At 47.5% G+C, this 20,475-nt stretch overlaps 1 protein-coding gene across 1 annotated transcript in view; it reads right to left on the bottom strand.

Annotated features, from left to right (window-relative positions):
• Nucleotides 1–765: 765 nt before the first annotated feature.
• Nucleotides 766–20,475, bottom strand: part of GGT5 (gamma-glutamyltransferase 5) — a 21,138-nt gene continuing 1,428 nt past the window's right edge. Inside the window, exons 2-12 of the mRNA XM_009279979.1 lie at nucleotides 12,604–12,734; nucleotides 10,828–10,917; nucleotides 9,494–9,683; nucleotides 8,750–8,907; nucleotides 8,165–8,314; nucleotides 7,617–7,750; nucleotides 6,796–6,998; nucleotides 6,278–6,369; nucleotides 5,333–5,442; nucleotides 4,326–4,433; nucleotides 766–4,036 (exon numbers count right to left, since the gene is read on the bottom strand). Coding sequence (XP_009278254.1) covers nucleotides 3,890–4,036; nucleotides 4,326–4,433; nucleotides 5,333–5,442; nucleotides 6,278–6,369; nucleotides 6,796–6,998; nucleotides 7,617–7,750; nucleotides 8,165–8,314; nucleotides 8,750–8,907; nucleotides 9,494–9,683; nucleotides 10,828–10,917; nucleotides 12,604–12,734 — 1,513 coding nt within the window. The 3' untranslated portion in view covers nucleotides 766–3,889. The remainder of the gene's footprint in view (nucleotides 4,037–4,325; nucleotides 4,434–5,332; nucleotides 5,443–6,277; nucleotides 6,370–6,795; nucleotides 6,999–7,616; nucleotides 7,751–8,164; nucleotides 8,315–8,749; nucleotides 8,908–9,493; nucleotides 9,684–10,827; nucleotides 10,918–12,603; nucleotides 12,735–20,475) is intronic.

Raw genomic sequence — 20,475 nt, 5'->3', positions numbered from 1 at the left:
GATTTGTTAAAACTAAACTGGGCTAAGGCTTGCACTTACATCCTACATTTTTAAAAAAAAACTATGGATGCTTCTGCGTGCTGTAATTATCTACATCTCGTTTGGACGGATCTGTACACAGGGCATGCACTTCTGCCACCTGCTTTGATACCACATTCCACTACTCACACTGCATTGAGGCTGTCTGCGTATCGATAGGTAAATGTCAGTCAATGGTTCATACTGTAAAACCTCCTGATTGTACACTGCAGGCCATTCAGCTTGTCTGAATGTTTCAGCTACAAGAAAAGACTTCTTCCTGCTCGTGTCCCACCCCTTTGAATGCAACCACCTCCCTCCTCTGCTTCTGAGCAGAGACATACTGTCTTAGTGTAAGCTGCCTGACACAATGCAGGGTGCGGAGGACAGGACATGTTGCTATGACCGATTCCAGCTGATCTGAAAGGGAGCTGTACTGTTAAAAAGCATTCCAGATCATGAACTGGGGGGGTTCACCTCTTTCCCCTGTTCTTCAGTCTAACGTTACCACAATTTTCTTTTGGCAACATCCAGCCTCTGGAAGGGCTACAGGGAAGCGCCAACCCCAAGCTGTGAGAGACAAGTGGCATATGCAGTCTTCTGCACAGGTCTTCAGTTTCTCCAGTGGCGTATTGAGTCTCCAGAATGAACAACTGTTACTGCTGGAAACACCTGCGTGAAAGTCCTCTCTCAAACAACTGCTTGTGTGTTAGGCTAGGCAACAGTTTTAGAGGAGAAATTCCCAGACAGGTTTAAAAACACTTTATTAAAAATATAATTTAAAGACTTCATTAGAAAATAGAGCAGCCTCTGTACAGTGATGCTTTAGAAGTCCGTGTAAGTTGACTAAGTACAAAAATAATGTTCTCCTGTTGGCATGAGCATGAATGGGGAGAGACCAAACTGGCAGGCTCTTGACCCAAGCAAATTTCAGCAGCGGTGAGGAGGTGGCAGGGCAAGAGCAGAGGTGCTAAGGGAGGTACAACCCCTCAGCTTCACCAGATGTTTTGGTAGTGCGGACTACGGGACTGGAAGTCTCTGCTGCAGTGAGAGATCTGCACTCTCATTCCTTTCTGTCTTGCAAATTAAAGCTGCGATGGGTTTTAAAACTGCTTAATTGGCTCAGTTTCAATATTAGTAGCAAAGTAGTTAAATTGCAGTGAGTGCTGGACTACAGATAATATTCCTGTGTCTTCGTGGTGGGAAGTAGCCGTGATACTACCGCACTGGAAAGGTGATAGGCTGGGTTACTGAGGTGTGCTTTACCCTAAGGTGTGTCAGAAGTGAAGGTAATTGGAGGCTTAGTTACTTGGTGACTGGGTTTTTCTGCTAGCGAAACACGATGGAGTATGGCCCAGGGCACTGCTGAAGGCTGCCCTGAAGGCTAATAGGGAAGCAAGAAGTGCTCTCCCTGTCTCCAGCCAGTGCTATTCTCGGTTGCTTTTTATAAACTCTAAGCTCAGTTGGGCTAGCTAGAAATAACTACAGATCTTGCTAAAGCCTGTATCTGGTCTAGTTAGTCCGTCTGGTCCTGAAATGTGAGCTGCAGATGGTGTCTGGTGCCCTTAAGTGCTTCCCCTGTGACAACTCTGCAGTTGGGGTGTTGTTTCTGACACTGGAACCAATGCACCCAGGAACTGGTAGCTGAGGTAAGGGAGTTAGTGAAAGTAGAAAACTTCAGCAAATTATGTAGATTGGATATGGCTACCAAAAAAACCCAATGTAACCCCTTCCAAATGAACATAAATACTGCTCCCCCTCAAACTTTAGGCCTATTCCCTTTCTCTGTTCACATTCAGCAGTACTGTAATGCTGTCTAACAGGGTGCTGTGCCACTTCTATGGCTTGAGTAAGCAGCTCTGACGGAGAAACCAGTAATCCTTCCTGAACTAGGGGATTTAACATAAATTCCACTTGGAGGAGGAAGGGGGCGGGGAGGGGGGCAGTGCATGGAGCCGGCTCTATACGTAAGTAACTTGTCTTCCAGATGCATGCTTAAGTGCTTGCGGTTATGATCTGGTAACTTAGGAATACTTTTTCATTAAGCTCTGATACAGCTGCAGTCATACTACAGTCCTTCGTGTACAATTTCTGAAGGAAAACACATCTGGCTCTAGTCAGCTTCACTCAGACCATCATTAAAATGAAAGCGAAGGCTGAGATTTCAACAAGGTGATGGTTTTATGGGACAGACTTTGTGGGTAAGAATGTAGACTTAAACCCATCTGGCCTTGTTTGCAAGGGTGTGTGTGGATGGCCTTGTTTTGGTTTGGGCTTTTAATATATATAAAAATATATATACTTGTTATGGTGAGAGGGATTTCATTTGTGTACTAGGAATGATAGGGGCTGTATGTGAGGTAAGAACTAACATACGAAGGGGAGGGCTCTGCTAGTGCCTTGCTCTGGTTTGGCTTCACTTTCAGAAACACACACACACAATACTGTCTGTGCCCATAGGGAAGTACGGCTCATAAGCTTTCAGAAAATGGAGTTGTTGGGGATCATGGGAACTTGCCCCTGGATATTTGAGAAGAGCTTTGGAGGTTTTGAGGTTGGGGTTGGTTTTTTTCTTAAATGTTTGATTCTCTTGGCCATTTTGAGCAGGGCAAGGTTATGGAGTAACTGCAGAAGACCATTTGCGTCCAAGTGCATGAGTTCAGGTCTCTCCTCCAGAAGTTTTCTCTCTGTGGTAGTTCTTAAGTAGTCCTACAATTTCCTCCTTGTGATCTTAAGGGAACACTAGAGACCAGTTGTGGTAAACAGGGAGTCGGAGCATGTCCTTAGGCTATGGGAGAAAAGTATTCTGCTAATGTCTGATAGCGCTGCATCACTTCTCAGCAGTCCTGGTGTTTGCCTGGCAAGGCTGAGCTCATGGCTACAAGCGAAGTCTTCTGATCACGTCTCCTTTGCATTTTGAAGAAAGCTATAAAGCTTCCAAAAACAGCTCTTCCGCTGCAATCCTCATCTGCCTTCCCAAACGACTTACCTTCTGCAGGCATTGAGGAGGGAGAACTGCCACAGATTGGGACTCCTCTCGCCACAGGGAGAGGTGCCCCCAGGGAGCTAAGCTGAAGCCTGTCCATCCCAGAAGCAGGGAATTCACATCGCCCCATGGGAGGCTTATTCTCAAAGTCACCAGTGTGCAGGGTTGAAGGAAGCTTCAGCGCAGTTACTCTGAGCTTGTGGGGTCCTTTGCATCCCCAAGGCAGAGAGTAGTAGGGCAGCAGACTTGTGCTATGATGCGCTGATTTCATCTGCCACCTTTGGGAAAAGTAGGGCTTCTTTGGATGGGAAAACCAAGAGGGGGAGTGTGGGGTTTTGCTCTCTTCCCTTTCCAAACCCACCCTCTAAGCCCGGATGCTTAAGATTTTAAAATCCTGACCCTATAGACACTTATTGTAATCCTCATAACCAAAATAGTTACTTATTTCACATCGCTGAGCCCCAGTAATAATAAGCTTGTGGCAACAGCCTGAAAGAAACCAAGACTACTCTTAACTGAGAGTCTCCAGCAGGAATGGAAGATACAGCTGGGTCATCTCACGGTGTTCCCAGTGGGTTTTGGACCAATTTTCCTTTCCCGCTTTGTATTCTCTTATTCTGAATAGCTCATGTGCTCAAGAAATATGTTTTTCCATATATCACATAAGTAATGGAGGGTGCAGCTCTAAACAAGGCTGGCTGACCTGTCCTTGTATTGTCTGAGGGTGACTTGCAGTCTACTGGAATTAGGAGTAATCACAAGTTTTGCCCGTACTTTAGCAGGCATCCTGATGGGAACAGGCAATATTGCCATGTCCAAGCCAAAGCATGTTCTGAATCTAGTTATCATCTCCTGTGGTTTTGTGAGTTGCAATGGCATTTCATGCTAATATCCAGCTGACTTCCCCAGCTTCCTTTTATCAGAGTAAGCAGAGATGCATTTTCCTTCCTTGGAAATTCCCTGCACAACATTCATTGCAAATTTAGCTTTCTTTTCTTTATGTCCTCTTCTCAGCAGGCCACTCCTAACCTCCTGTAGCGGGGAGAGAAGAGGAAATGGAGTGAATGGGGCAGGGGCCTGAGGTCTTAGCATTGCCAGGTGTGAAAATGAAGGATGGGGGGGGGGGGCCGGGTGAAATTGGGTTCTCCGAGTGCTGGGGGTGAAAAAGGGGGGGGGGGGGGGGGGGTCAGGTTGAGAAATTGAGATTTAAGCAAGAAGGAGGTTAGCTAGAAGCAAAATACAGATTATTCAGGAGAGTTACAGAAGCAATCTCCTTCTCACCAAAAGGAGAAGACAAGAAGATCCAAGCGAGGCCACTCACCTCACTGAAATGTTCCTCAAACAGGATATTGTCACCTTCAGCATGCATGATGGGAGCTGAAATGGCATGTTCCAAGTCATAGCCAAACCACAGCTTGTTTATAATCGCCTGCAATGAAACAAATCCCATGCTGACTGACTGGAGATACTGAATAAGAACCTGGGTCACATGCTGCCATCCTCTGCACTGGTGTTAAGCCAGACCAGCTCTACTGTAAATCCTGCCTGCAGGATGGTGCAAACCTGGACTGTGAGAGAGGCTGCACTGAGTCAGACCAGAAGTCCTGCTAGCCTAGTCTCCTGTCTTCATGGTGACCAATACCAAATGCTCAGGGCAAGTATAAGAACAGGGTGAGCACATAATGATACTTCCCAGAATGCTTTCCCTGAGCCAAAGTGGTGCCCTTGAATTCAGTAGCTGCTGATGGATCTTACATCCTTCTATTGATGGTTGTCCTTTCTGTTTTCAGATCAGGTCCTAGCATGGACTCCTTCCCATGCTTCTCTCCAGTTGAAGAAAGATGAAGAAAAAAAAGTCCTCTTTTTCCTCTTGTGGCCTTACCTGGTTTTATTTCTTGATTGCTGAACAAGATGTTTGTTAGACTTCATGCTTCGGCAAGCTCTTTTTCGTTAAGATGTGTTACTCTGTGTATATGTATGGTGGTGGTTTTCTGTTTTTCTTGTTCTTTCCATCACGTAACTTAGCAGTTTATTTTTGCGGCCCCAAGGTTTTGGGCAATACCTCTCCTCCTAATAACTTCCTTAACTTGCTATTTGATTATTCTAACTTCTTCCCTTTCAAAAAAGAATTGAGAGAGGCAGCTGGCATTTGCCACAGAAATGCTAGAGGCAAGAAGGTGAGGATAAACTGAGTCTGCAGCAGGCCCTCTTCACTGCTGCCTTCCACATAGCAGTACTAGCAGCAGCAAAGTAATTCCTTTTGTTCAGGATGGTCTGTGCTCCCCTTGCTCAGTGGAAGGCATTACTGTGCGGTACCTGTTCACTCACCATAGCAGTAGCACTGATAATCCAGGCCCCGCCTGCTCCTCCGATCACCAGCATGTCTCCCGTCTTGGAGATGAGAATGGAAGGCACCATTGCTGAGGGAGGCTTCTCTCCTAGAGCAGAGACAGAGGGTATTATTCCTCCCATGTGGCTGTCAAGGGGGTTGGACGGACACACAAGTTTATCTACCTCACCCTTCTTGCATTCCCCATGGAAAACCAAGCTGCTGCTCATTCCTCAAGAAGTTCAAGTCTCCCAGAAAACTAGCTGCTTTGTGCTGAGACCCCATCTCACAAGAAACTGGACCTTTATGCACAAGCTAAATAGGAAGCATCTCTTGGTACGGGGCATCCTACAAGCATTCAGGACTTGCTGCAGCTCATTCAACCCAGCCGAGGAACCATTAGCAGCTATCCTGCCATCGCAGTACTGATGTCCTCTCTCATGGCAGACCCAAGGGAGATTGCATCAGGGGTAGCTTATTTCAGAAAGCAATGTCTCTGCATCAACACTGCTGTGTTACAGAACTCAGTGTAAGCCTACAGCATTACTGATGTGATTGTGCATGCAACTATATACTTTTTCATAGATGAGCCTAAAAAGTCGGCAAGCTTGTCTCAGCAGTAGTTTCTTCACTTCTTCCCTCCCCTTCCCATCAACCAATGGTCAGCTTCAGCTGTTTGGGGTTTTTTGTTTGTTTTTTTTTTTTAATCTCCAATTTCCCTGGCCAGAAACCAAAACTCCCATGTTTCCAAGCAAGGGCATATGTGAGCAGACAAGACACACTACAGGACTTTATCCTCTGTTAGTCTGAAACAAACTTGCTCTCATCCAGACCTAGGAAAGGAAAGACTACCTGCAGTTTACAGATAGTCCCTGCCCAGTTGTACATGGCCTGCATATTCATCTCCTGGCTATGTGTTTTATTTTGAGGGTGAGAATGCTCACCTGGTTTAATGCTTCTGTTTGCTATGCAGAAATCAGCGAGTTCGTTATTTAAAATGATCCCGGTTTGGTTAGAATACACAAAGGAGCCAAACCTGCAGGGGGGAAAGAAGTAGCCTTTCAGTGACCAGTGCTCTCCTGTTGTGGATATCATTAACTGTGGGTTACCTCTGTCTCCTCCCAGCCTGCAACTGCCCCAGCCAGGGTGTCCAAAAGGTGTTTGTGCTGCTGTGCTGGAGCCAGAGATAAGCTCCCTGTTAGTAGTGGAAGTGGGGATTTCCCCAACTCACAGAAACCCAGCAGAGCTCAGCAAGTTGTTACATCTTCGTGAATTGTGATGTTCCTTTGGGCTGATGCTCAAAGACCTTTGCTGTCACATGAAAAATGCATTCGTGAGTAAGAGACTGCCTAAATCTGTGAAGCCCAAGGGTTTTGCATTGCTGGTAAACAGCCCTTGCAGGTACTTTGTGAACCTGATACATGGCCTATGTGATTCAATTACCAACCCCTTGGCTACTCACGGGTAGTTGATGGTGCTGGTGGCGGACACGGCACTGCCATCTGCAGCGAGCACAGAGATGTGGCTTGTGCCCTTACTTTTGTATCTGTGGTTGTAGATGGACTCCAACAAGTTGTAATGGTCGAGTGGATGGTCACCATGGTCATCTATTCGGCTTCTGGCAAGCTCAGCAATCTTGTCAGACAGCAGGGTCCTCACAGTCATCTGCAATCGCAGCAAGGACACTGAGCTTGTGTCACCAAAGCACAGGCATGTCTGTCTTTGGGCACAAGGAAGCCTGAGGGATTCAGCCCCAATAGTCAGAGCTTGGGGACCTGCATTGGCAGCATTCAGCCCCAGCCTGAATCCCCACGCCACTCTCATCACAGAAACCAAAACAAGCTCAGTACTGAGGCACCTCAGCATTGGCATGAGCACGTGCACATCCTTTATCAGGTAAGCGAGCGCCAGCCTACAGCTGAACAGAAACTGCAGAAAACAAAGTAAATGGCCAAATCCTGCCTCTGCCTTGGCCAACTGAGCAGCATTGCTCTTGACTAGCAGTTCTAAGTATTTTCTTTCCTTCCGTGGCTGCAAAGCAAGAGGGTGTCAGAGCTTCGCTTGGTACTGCAGCATTGTGCTGGCAGGCAGGATAGTCTGGGCAATAGGCAGCCTGCTTGAGGGCTTAGCACACAGACTAAAATGAGTTGGTGACAATGCAGGTTTAAAAAAAAAAAGGCAGGAAATGGACTTCCCTGCTCCCTCTCTGTCAAGCAGCAGTGTAGAAGCAGCTGCCAGTGCTGTGGGTGCCTGTGGCTGCCCTTATGCACCATGCCAGCTCACCTGAGCTTCCGAGAAGGCTGGGTCACTCATATGGGGTTTTAGCACACTGCCAAACTTCAGGGCCTCTGCAATGCGATGGTAGGTTTCCACCTTCTCCTTGGGTGTTGCCAGTGATGCTTCATGGAGTTTATACTCTACGGAGCAGGATGAAATAATTTTGTTAATAGACCCAAGGCAATGTTTTTTCAAGAATTGTAAAAAAAAAGTTCAAAGGAACCTCCTTTTCCCATCCCAGTTCTTATCAAGTTTCCCCTATGCTTTAGCAGCATGTGGGCACAGAAACAACCAAGTACTAATTTCCGCTGTGACTTCAATTCCTCTTGAAGCCTTGGGAAAATCGTGTATCCTTTGGCCTTTGTAGCAGTTATGGTGATGCTGACCCACTGTAAGAATGAGCCAGTTCATCATCCTGCTGCACAGCATGGTCACGCTGCTGCTTTGGGGCCCGTTCTGGCTCGTCAACTCCATTTCTCCCCATTACTTTTCTACTGCTCTAGAGCAACACTTTTTGCAAATGTCTTGCTGCCCCTTTTCCCTTAGGAATTTACCTTCCAATATCTTGAGGATGAACATGAGCACAGCACCTCCCATGGGTGGTCCAGGAGAAAACACCGTGGTGTGATTGTTCAGGGTAATGTTCAGAGCTGAAGACACCTCTGCTTTGTATGCCTGAAGGTCTTCCAGTGAGATAGTGGACCCTTCAACAGAAAACCAGACGGGTAGCTGGCATTAGCACATTAACTTCTACTAGGTGCTATGGGCTGGCTACATCAGAGCCTTGGTAAAGCTTGTAAAGAGCCATCCCTGTATACTCCAAATTTCTTCCACCAAGCACAGCAATGTCTTCATGTATCCTCATCTACTGCCAAACCCCAGGACATCACAAAGCCAAAGGGAGTTGGAGAGGCCAGTGCATGAGCACTGTGGGTGAATGCCACAGCAGTAGGTGGCTCTCAGCCCTGTTTCTGGGCCTGAGTTATAAGAACTGGGGAAAGGTGGCCCCTTCCCGTGTCAGGTACCACCCCAAGTGGCAAGCAAATGGCATGTGTTGGCTTTCCCCTGGTACCGACTCACTGTTAGCCAATTGCTGGGAAAAGGCCTGTCTATTAGTATTAGCTATAGCTGTTACCTACCAGCCTTTCTAATGTCCTCCACCAGGGCCTTTCCTATCTGTCCCTCATAAAATGCTGTAGCTCCATTTTCTGCTACAGCTCTCAGTGTTTGCTGCAGTGCTGGCCACCTGAAGGTCTCTCCATGCTTCAAAAACCTTTCACCGTCACATATCAGTGGGCTGTTAAAGAAGAACATCCATCAGTTTACAGCATGTGCTTATTCTGTCCCCAGGGTCAATCTCTTTTTCCTTCCCAAAGCTGATTTGGTTTATGCATGTTGTATACTTTCCAAGCCAGTGCTACACTGCAGTCTACATGGAGAAAAGTTCTTCTCAGCTGATTGCTACCCATAGCACCAGGCACTCTTGCCCCAGACAAAGTTTCCTCTGCAGGACCTAACACTTTGACCCTGGCTCAGGTCGGTGGGGCTTCTCAAAACGAGTGTCTGCTGTAGGGCCCTGCTGTCAGGGGACGATTTCCACACAGATGGAGGTAGGCCACATACAGCCAGCTCCTCCTCACGAGCAGATGTACTTAGCAGACAGTTTTGCTGTGCCAAGCCACTCTAAATTACAAAAAAAAAAAGTTGCTGACAGAAAAAAAAACTTTAAAAAACACTTCCGTTATTCCTTCCCTCTCCATAGCAAGTATTTACTAAGCAGAAGCTGCAGCAGCAGCCTGCACTCCATGTCAGCGTATCAGAGGAAGGGTCTGAAGCTGAGGGAACAGTGGTCCTCACACTGCAATTTAATTCATGGGTCTTACCACAGGCTTTTTCCTGGACTGGAAAAGTTTGTGTAATGGATTATTTTGTGCATAACCAGGGAAATTACAAGTGGCTCTGAAAGGAGCTTGATGGTTGGTTCAAATAGGGCTTTCCATGGTAAGCGGCCATATCGCTTATGGGCTTCTTCATACCCACGAAGTTCTCCTGGTACAGCAATCCAGCGGGAACCTGAAGAGCAGAACGGCAGTGTCACACCCAGTAAGTCATTGGCCTGTGGGTTTCACCTCTCTGAAAGCACTCCAATGGAAGCATGCATTTGTACAGGTGGGACTAAGGCTTCTAAAAGCAGCTTGGTTTTTTTTCTTTCCTTTTTCTGTTCATATATTTCTTCCACTACCTAACAGAAGGGGTGTAGAGAAGCTGGAGCCAGACTCAGAGGTGCACGGTGAAAGCACAAGAGGCAACAAGGCACATGTTGCAGCAAGGGAGATGGCAGCTGGACATAAGAGAAAAAGCAGTCACATGGAGCCTGGTCAAACACTAGAACAAGTGAAGCTGTGAAACTCTCCATCCTTGGAGAAGTTAAAAAATGTGACAGGACAAGGGCCCAAGCAGCCTGAGCTAACGCTGACATGACACTGCTTTGAGCAGGAGTTGGAGCAGAGGCCTCCAACTGTCCCTTCCAACCACAGTTGTTCCTGATTCCTTTTCAGGCTCTTCTTCCAGGGATAAGAACATCTTCTCCAGGAACTAGGACATGCCCCAAAAGAAAATGTGCTAGGGAAGGAGAATAAATGCAGCAAGAAATGTGGAGAGATCCAAGACATGCTGCTAAAGCGAGAGTGCCTGTTGCCAAACCAGTAACAGCAAATGGATGTGGAGCCTCCCCAGATGGGAGCGAGGTGGTAGCTGAGCGAAGCTGGAGCCCAGCAACTCAACTCCTGATGCTGCCAGGTTGCTTCCCCAATGTAAGGACGCGGGCAAGCGCACCAGATTATTTATTTCTTTCATTTCCAGAAAGTCTGAGCAGCTATTGACCTTATTTTTCTCTGTAAGAACTGCTGGGAAATGAGTGCTTTGGGAAATCTGGTCTTGAATGCAGACTCCCTATGAAGAGAAACTATGTAGTGATTTCTCCTCATGCTCTGCTCCCCACCCCCTCGCTGGTCAGGTTGCCAATGTTACTATGAAACAGGAATTTTATGGACCTAGTATTTTTTCTTACTTTTGCAAAAATCAATCCAGGAAAGGCACAAGCAATTAAATAGGACTTCAGATAAAGTCAGCAAGGTCCTCAGTTCCCCCACCCTGAGCTTTTCGCACTGCACGCCAGGAGGGCACACAGCCCTCATGGCCCAGTCTGTGTCCTTACCAATGGGGAAACCAGCAGCACAGCCAGACAACAAATTGTGCGGAAACACTCGTGGGACTGTCTCGCGGGCATTGATCACCTCGACTGTTCCTAGAAAGGAGAAGGGGGAAATGCATAACATTTTCTTCCGGAAGCAGGTGAACATGTCCCTTCAGCCAGCTGTGAGCACCACACAGGCTGCTAGCCCAGAGCCTGCAGCACCATGCTGAACTGCCCTGAAGCCTTTTGCCAAATGTGTCAAGCACACTTGCAGGGTCAGGCTGCAGTCGGCACACACTGTCGTTTGCTCCCATGCTTTTATTTAAGAGCAAACCGAGCAGTGTCTACCTAGAGGCAATGAAGGTACGGGGACAAGGCCAGGGCTGTCTTCAGCTAGTTAAGGTCCCCCCGCATGGCTCCTGGGCCTGAGGTGTGGGCTGGGACATGCTGCTTCACATCTGATTTGCAGGTTCCTGCACTTCCTCCACAGGTGGGACATGTCAGAGGCATAACATGAGCCTCATGCCCTTTGGTGGGCCATTTTCCAAGTGATGGTGAGGCATGTCGATCATGTTTGTAAGTAGGACGGTGATACTGAAAGATCCTCTATGCATCAGGAAGCTTGAAAAGAAAAAAAAAAAAACAAAACACCAAAACCACTTGTATACATTCGTATTTCAGGTCTAGCCTATTATTTCACCTCCTTCTCTGCCTTGTATTTATCTTTTCTTGTCACAGTCCACAGAGCCAGCTGTGTTGCAGGAGACCACAGTGCTACCTAGTGTACCAAGCACCTGAGCTGTGCATGGCCACGTGCGGCTCTGTGCAGCAGGATAATTCAGGTAGCAGAAGACTGTTGATAGGAGACAAAGTAGCTCTGAGTAGCTCAAAGTAGCAAAGAGCCATGTAGCTCTGCCAAAAGGGAAAAAAGAAAAATAGAGGTGTTTTGCCAAATTATGCTATTGCATGATACACCCAAGCATTTCCAGATTCGTGACTCGTGAGACTACTTGGCAGGGTTTTTAAAACTACAATAGTGTTATTGTGTTCATTGTTGATTTTACTATTTAGATCTATAAGCTCTGGGGGCTTTTGGGAGCCAAGGCAGTTAAAAAAAAAACATTAAAACATAAAAGCAAGAACACAACACTAGGGGTTAAGCCAAACACAAAAGGGCCTCCCAGCAAGCCCTGAACGTTGCTAGACTGAGATTTCTGAAGGGAAGATGCATCTCCTGGGACAGGAAGTCTCACTGCCGCTTTGGGGAGTCCTACCCGCGCCAGCGAGGGCAGCGTGAGATGCAGCCCCCATGTCGGCAGACACTGCCTGAGCTGCTGATGCAGGATGAGCCCCTGAAGTCCCAGCCCACAGGCTCAGCTGAGCCAGCCACAGCTCCATATTGCTGCGCTCATTGCCAGCACACATGCCTCACTCTGCTCCCGTCTGCCTCCACGGCAGCCCAGCGGCAGCTCAGACAGCACCGCTCACACCTTGCTGCACTGTCAGCTATGTGACTTTGAAATACAATTCAGGATTGCTTTGGAGGAGGAAGGAGAGGCAAAGTCAGTTCATTTTAAATCCAGAGCTCCTTCCCCCAACGTGTTCTTGCTGTGAAAAGAATCACTCCCTGTAACGGGTCCTTTGGGTTAAGAGCAAAAGCACCGTTTGTGATCAGAGGATGCACCATTATAGTCATAAAATTGCCCCGAGAGAACATGAAGGATTCTGACTTCTCCACGGCAGCTGGGTGTCTGCAGGGAGACGGGGCACCATGGAGAGGACAGGGCTGGCCCATACCTGTGCTGGCATTATAGATGGTAAATATGACCCCACCACCCAGGCCCGAACTCTGAGGGTTCATCACCGAGGTGCAGATCAAGCCAGCAATGGCCGCATCCACAGCTGTGCCTCCGCTTTTCAGGATGTCCCTGTGGTGGAAATGGAGGAAAAAAGACTGTTAAAATACAGGGATGACAGAATAGAGGAGCTACATGAAAATGTCTCCTTGGGGCACTTGTAAGGCAGTCCCAGCTTGACAAGAGCAGTTGGAGAAAGCTATTGGCAGCAGTGTGGAGCGTGAGAGCGCAGAAAGGCGCCTTCTTTTGTGGGAGTGAGAAAGAAAAATTAGTGGGAAAGAAGGGAGAGTCTGCAGGAGGAAAGAGCAGCCAGGGGCCAGACCTGTGCGAGGCTGGTGTTCCTCTGGGAAAAGAGTGATGGGACAGAGAGAACTGCAGCCGCTCACAAATGCTGTTGACAAAAAGGGACAGCAAGGAGCTCCCAGATGTGGAGGTGGATGCTCTTGGCAGAGGAGAGAGCTTTCCACATGCTGGGAACCAAACAACTGATTTGTAGCTCCCCACCTACCTTCCCAATTAAAAGGCATATGCTGGTCAACAGGACAGGGGCACTGAAGCAGGAACGATGGGTCTATGGGAAGCAAACTCCTGAGACTTAACATGTCAATTAGCACAAAATTCAGGCCTTGCTTCATCGCTCCTACAATGTGCCTTCCTGGGCTTATGTGATATTAGCACAAAAAAATCCCACCCCCCCCGTCCCTGCATCCCCAAAGGCAAAACAAACAAAAACCAAACAGGAGGGAAAAAAAAAACCCTCAATGGTTTCTACCTAGGCACAGCCACACCACACACAGGCATTGAGGTAGCCTCATGCTGTTGATAGCAATGAATACCTGCTAGAGAAATGTGTCTCAACAGATGTTTCCTTCAAGCATAGCTGTAAAAAAAAAAATCTTTTCCTTGCAGTGGAAATGCGGTGGGGTGGGGTTTCCTTGCACAGCTTGCCAGTAGCCAGCACTGGTATTTGCTAGGAAGGCTTCCGACTGTTTGCATTGGGGTATTGCTTAGACAACGCAAAGCCAGAAGGGAAAGTGGAATAGTTCATTGATTGGAGTGCAACTGCTCCCAGAGGCTGCAACAGGAACACAGAGCACATCTAGGGACTGCTGTTTATTTTACATCCATTGATACGGCTGGGACCTGCTGGGGCTGGGAACAGGATGCTGCCAGCAGGCACTCTGATCGTGGCTTTCCTTTGTTTCTGTAAGTGCCTTTGGAACCGCTGCCTGTAAGGAAATGGCATGTGGACAAGTGGGGAGAAAAGAAATGGTAGGGAACCACTGGGCTTTCTGTTTGTGGTCGGCATGGCTTTTAGCCTCCTAGCAGCAAGCGGCTCCCTGGCTGTAGCTCTGAAAATGGAGACTGAGGCTCAGGCTTGCTCATTCATCTCCTTGCAGCAGGGGTAAGACTCTCACCACATGAATGTCCCTGGGTGGTGTTTTTCTGAAACTGAAGCTTTTTAATTGCTAACAATAGAAGGGAAAGACACAAGGGCTTCATGAGAAACTGAGTCACCCCTGCAGAAGGCCCAGGAAGCATGTTAGAAAGTTGGGGAAGGAGGGGAGAAGGACCACTATACTTGCCTGGGACAGTGCTCCTCAGAGCCCCTGGATTACGGGCCATGAGGCAGCACACGTACAAAGCCTGGTGCCAGGGAAAACCATGGTTCTGAAATAATTTGCAGTGAAAAACAACTTTAAAAAGAAACTTTGAGATTGCATGGTATTCATTTCAGTGCAATGCATTAAGACCTTAACATGGAAAATCAGACACATTTCTGTCATTTTCCTAAAGCCCGAAAAGCACCAGATCCTCACCCAACTTCCCAGCCACATTCACAGTGGTGTAAGTGGTTGCACATCTTGCACTACCTCTTGTCCAGGGACCCTCCTGCCACGCTCCTTCTGAAGTTGGTGCTGTACACCCCTCACCACGTCCCCAGAAACACTTGTGCCTGGAGGAGCACTCTCTGACGAAGATCCTCGTCCCTTCTTGTGTCATCTGGTGATGGTCGTCTACCTGCTCCAGAAGATGAGCTGTTCCCCCACCACCACTGATCTGCACCAAGCCAGCATGCTCTGCACTGGAACTACATTAACTTACCATGCTCGAAAGGGCGACCACAGTTAATCGATTTATTGATTTAATATTTGTACACCTAGATGGCCTGTTTCTGGATGATGCTAAGATCTTTTGGTGTTCACAAGTACTTGTTTATAAAAGCAACATTGTGGGTTAAATACCCTTTAACTACCGCAAATGTAGTGCCATATGCACAAAGCATACAAACCTGAGAGTTTCTTAGCGTGACCTTATCCATGATCCCTCCCTCTAACACTCCCAGTTAGACATACAGCCAGGATAACACAAGCCATGTAAACGCCAGTTTGTGCTGTGCCCTTGGCTCGCACTGAGATCAGGGAGGACAAATGAGGTCTCAGTCTCAGCAGAAAAGGTGTATCTGACTGCTAAAGGGAGCAGCAAACTTCCCCAGGGAGCTGAGACCTGGACTGTTACTGCCATTGGCAAAAGGGACACAGATTTCCTGAAAGCATCAAGGAACAAGCAGGAGGAAGACGTTCACCGGCCAGTGGAGAGGACTTCAGCAGCGCTGCCAGGATGGACACATCCTGCCTGGCATGGCCGAGGCAAATCAAGTGCTTATTTATGGGCACTGATTACTACAGCCTGCCAGTTCACCCAATAGTTTTCAGATGGGTCATTCCCAAGACACTGACATCGTGCACACCTCAGGGAAGGCAGGAAAGCCAGAGATATTCTTTATTGTTCCTGCTCTGTGCCTAGCACAGTGACGCCCTGATTCTTGGCTGCGACTCCTTGGTGTTAATGCAATATAGAGCAAAAATAACACCAACAGCCAACACAGGGACACTTTTCCACAGAAAAGCAAAGCATGTTTTGCTTTGTCCTTGGTCACTAGTCCTCATTAATCACATTTGGCAATATAAACAAAATGACAAGAAAAACAGAATTTCCAGATAATCCAAAAGTGCTTTCCATTCCTGTCTACTATGTCTATATTGGTGGCAACTGTCACTGTCACCTCTGGTGGCAAATAGCACACCTAACAACACAAAGTCAAACCTGTTTCTTGCTCAAGGGAAGGAGGGCTTTCCAGTTGCCTGCTGCCTTTCAGTGAGCACCACGGGATGGAGAGCTAAGGCACATGGTGCGACATTTGAGACCATCTCAGTATGGGATGGGCTGTGTGATGCTGGGCATGGTCCTTTTCCTGCTGCTTCTTTGGGGGGACAGGGGTTAGGGGGAAGGAGAGCTGAGATTTCTCCCCAAAACTGGGCATTATCTTGTCTCTTCCCAGCCTGGCAGGAAGCACGCCCAGCCCCAAGTCTCACAAACACATCTTGGAGGGCTCGCACACCACACTGACACTGTTTCCCTGGCTCTGTGGAGGTGCATGTGCGTGGCAAGTTTTTCACTTGAACACAAGGGGTGTCCCATGACACAGAACAGGCATGGTGGTAGCTAAGAAAAAAGCAAGCCTTACAGTCAGGCTTTTCGCTTAAGCTCAGAAACAACCGAACCCAGCAAGGGTAAAACCAAATCCCGATCGGGGTTATTAACAAGATTTCTTTTGAGCTGCTTTGCCCTTTTACACAGGAGGCCTGATATATGTCCCCCATCATCAGCACAGGGGCCAGGGCCCACAGCCATTCTATGCTATCTGCAGACTGGCCTCCAGTTTCGACAGCTTTCCCTCCAGCCTCTGTGGAGACTGAAACACAATAAAAAGCACTCTCTGAGCTGGCTCTTGGTATATCACACTCGGCTCCCCATGCCTGGCTCACCTGCTTTCAGCCAGAGCTCTGCCACTTCCTTGGAAGTGATGCTTGGGGAATTTAGGACCAGTCTTTCTCATCTAGCTGGACTGGCAGAGCACACCCTGTCCCATTAGGTTGTTCCCTTTATATGGATCACTGCTACAACTAGCTTAATTATAATGCAAAACCCTGGAGAGACACATGACCCCTTAATCAAAGTGTAGTGCCTTACCAGGTCTCCCTAGAGACATCTTAGTGCTACAGCTGACAAAATCTGATAACAGCATGTTTTGTCCGATATCCTTCCTGCTACTTAGTTTCAGCTTTAGGGTTTGGCCATTAATTGCGTTTCCTCAAAGTCGGGAGCAGAAGAGGATGTTAACAACCAAGTTCTGCTCCAGCAGCAGCAAAACAGGTATTCACCCTCCCAGAAGGGTGAATGATGGCACTTTGCTCACACAACCTCACTGCAAAGATGGGCTGTGCTGGGCTGCAGACCAAGTCTGCTGTTCTGCCCTGGGCTAGAAGGAACCCTGAAGCAATTTTAAATACACTGGAAATGCTAAGGTATTAAATTACATTGATTTTTTTTTTTTTTTTTTTTCTGCTGAAGAAAGCTGGGGGCTGGGAGAAGACCACCCATGATATAGGAGCTGCCTGCTTAAGATTTATGAAGAGCAAAAGCAACAGCTGTTTCTGTAAAAAAGGGTCAATTGCCAAATTTGAAACTGATAAAATACAAGAAGAAGGGAAGGCAAATCCTTTGGGATATAAACATTCTTCAGAAATGCTGCTGGGCCATCACTGTAAAGGATTTTTGCAGCAGATTCTCTGCCTAGAACTGAGCTTCCCAGGACCGCGGACATTTTCTGACCGTTAAATTCTCACCCTCCCCACCACCCTGTCCCCCAGGTGGGTGTTCATTTCAGAAGCAGCCAGTTCCCAGGGTTTATGCTAGGCTACACTGGAGAAGTGGGATCAGAGATGGCTGCTGGGCCAGGTCAGGTCAGCTCACCTCGCTGCAGCGAATCCCATCTCTGGGAATGAGCACTTTTCCTAAATCTCTCCCTGGCTTCATGCTGGTTCTTACTTCTGCCATTTGCAAAACAAATGGATGCAGAGCAGTGGGTGGCAGAGCTCAAATGGCACATTGGTAGGAAATATAAAGCTTTTTGCATGGCTGATGGAAAAAGCCTCTTCCATTGCCAGGAGGGAACAAGTGGCTCAGAGCTGGAGGTGAAGGTGGGTTTGGGTACCGCTCGCTGCCAGGACGATCACCTCCTGTCTCCTCATGGCTTCCTGACATGACAACAAATTACTGAGGTGGACTTTGGTACCAAATCCACATCCTTGGGTTAAAAACTGCTCTGACTCTCCTTTTAGCCTCCCATCCCTCTTCATCAAAGTGTTTCACTTAATTCAGGGACAAGTTTTCTTCCAGCACAGGGCCCCTGTCTGGACCAGACAGCTGCACAATATTGTTTTCTGTCCCCAGTCTCTGGCAGTAAAACCATTCACAGCAAAAGACCTGACCTCGTTTACTGCTGAGAATTGGGCACTGATGGCTAAGAGCAAGTCTAGCACAGGACCTCCCAACAAGGATGATGACACGCTGAAGGCTTGCTGAGATTGGTCACTGTCTGCAGGGAGTCAAAGAGTTGAATAAAGATTTCAGAAAGTCCAACCTTACACAGCCCCAGAATATACAAACGCCATCTCCAGAGCTGGAAAACCCAAGCCTGAAGACAGCAGCTGGGCACAACTGAAGAAAAAGAGCAGCAAATAGGGGCTGTGAGTCTGTCCCCCATCTCCTGCTTGTACTAACAAATTACAGAGCTACACAGTTCCTTCACTGACCCTTCCTTCACAGCTGAACTATCAGTGAGGAAAACACAAGGGCCCTGAGGTTTTTTTCCCCAACCCACCAACCCACTTGTTAAAAGACAAGATTGCTCTTCAGGCAAGAGGTTCAGTTATTATTCTCAATAAGTTCAATTAAAAGTTCTATTAGGAGCACACAAAGACTCTGTCTTAAATAGCAGCATCTTAAACCAACACAGTATCATGTAATGCCCCAGGAATTTCATTACTGCTAATGACAACTCACAGAACATATGGTTTGGGTTTCTTTTTTTTTTCATTTAAAGGAAACAAGATTTTTTAATTAAAGAATAAAATTTATAAGTAGGTCAGAGATTAGGTGCTGCTTTTAGCTTCCAAGACTTTAGGCACCAGACCAGTGCAATTGGTTTCATGCCCATCCTGCACTGGAGATTCTCCAAGCATCCCCTGCATGAGTTCCCGGGAGCTCGGGGGGGGGGGTGGGGGGGTGGCAACAGGTTTTTTTTGGTTTCCCCAAACCCCCCCCGGGTGGGTTCCCGGGAGGCCGGGGGGGGGGGGTTGCAGGCTGAAAGCTGTGGCTGCGGAGGTGCAGCCCAGGGTCCCAGCAGAAAGAGGGTCTGCGGGGTCAGTGGGGGAGGGCAGGAACCAATAGGCACTGTTGAATCTCTCTGTGGTGTGTCTTTAGGGACTGGTTGCAATGACTCCTGCTCTCACCAGTGGGGTGGGCAGGCAGGCTGGCAGGTTCAATTACAACACGTGGTTTTCATTTGATTGTAGCTTTGCTGTACCCAAGACGCCAAGCCTAATTTTTTTTCCCGTGGTGCTGTGGAGGTCGCTTTTTTCCTTTTTGCATGTTTCCACTAAAAGCATTCAGCAATGAACAAAAAATTAGACTGAGGAAATTTGTTGTTTTGCCTTATTTTACTTGTTTTAAACTCCTCTAGAAAATTTGTTAGGAGGCTCTGCAGTGTGCAAGTACAAAGCTAAAGATGTAGTCTGCCTCCAGTTCAAACAATTAACTCTAATTTGGCCAAGTTGTTTGCTTTGGGGAAAAAAACCCCAAAACTGATCATTAAAAATTATGACCGTATTGATCATGTAATTTTTTTTTATTTATTTTTATATATATACTAAAATGCATATGTGTGTGGTCATCAATGAATTAACCAGTCTTGTGATTTCTAAGCAACAATAGTGGAAATGAGCCTGTTCCAACCCTGAGCTGCAGAGGCTAAGCACAGCTTCCTCAAAAAAACTGCATCTGATAACAGCCATGGCTTTGGGGCATGCCAAAAACAAGGAAATCATTATCCTTAGTACTCAGTGCTCCCCACTGCACCACGAGCAAGGAGCGTGGCCATGTCCTGCCTCAAACACAAAGGAGATGGGAGAGGAATGAAGTGGCTGAGCTGTGGAGGCAGGATCAAGGCAGAAGAAAGGTTGAGCAATTTGGGAGCAGGGGTGAGGGTGTTGTGTTGGTAGGATGAGAAGACCAGAAGTAGTGACTGCACAGGCTCGAACACCGGCACAGGGAGATGGGTACATGTAGGAAGGAGCAGCCACAGAGCTGAGGGTGAGGCAGCGATTAGGCAGGAGAGAGCAAGCAGCAGCATGGGAAGCAAAGGGCCCAGCAGGGACTCGGGAGCAGCAGTACAGGTCTCTTGTGCCGTTGGGAATCTTGCCATTCATGATTGCTCGTCTAACTCCTCAACTCTTTACACCATTCCAAGTCCAAACAGCCAGTGTAAAAATTTGCAAATGTTTGCATAACTACAGAAAAAGAGTGAAGACCTAAATACAGTCCTTAGTAAGAAAAAGAAAAACCCAAGATTAATTATTTCTTCTTGTTCCCTCTCTCCTAAGTCTCATTATTTTGGGACTTTAATTATTTTTGGGACTTTAATTATTTTTGAACAGCAGAAGTCAACAGCGTTGTTGTAATCTCAAAAACACTCAGTTGACTGGCTGGGCAGTGTCTGGGAAGGAGTTAGGGTTGTGCACCAAGCGATGTTTGGCTTTGTCCAACTCTCACTTTGTTGATGAAGTTAAGTGGCAAATGAAGTGGCAGCTCACAGGTGGGGACATCAGGGCCTATTGGCTAAGACTACTGTTGTGGTTTAACCTCAGTCGGCAACTGAGCACCACCCAGCCGCTCGCTCACTCCCCCT

Source organism: Aptenodytes forsteri, unplaced genomic scaffold, assembly GCF_000699145.1.
Source record: "Aptenodytes forsteri isolate BGI_AS27 unplaced genomic scaffold, ASM69914v1 Scaffold323, whole genome shotgun sequence".
Taxonomy (NCBI): Eukaryota; Metazoa; Chordata; class Aves; order Sphenisciformes; family Spheniscidae; genus Aptenodytes; species Aptenodytes forsteri.
The sequence above is the reverse complement of the archived record's forward strand: the minus strand, read 5'-3'. Positions and strand labels throughout refer to the sequence as shown.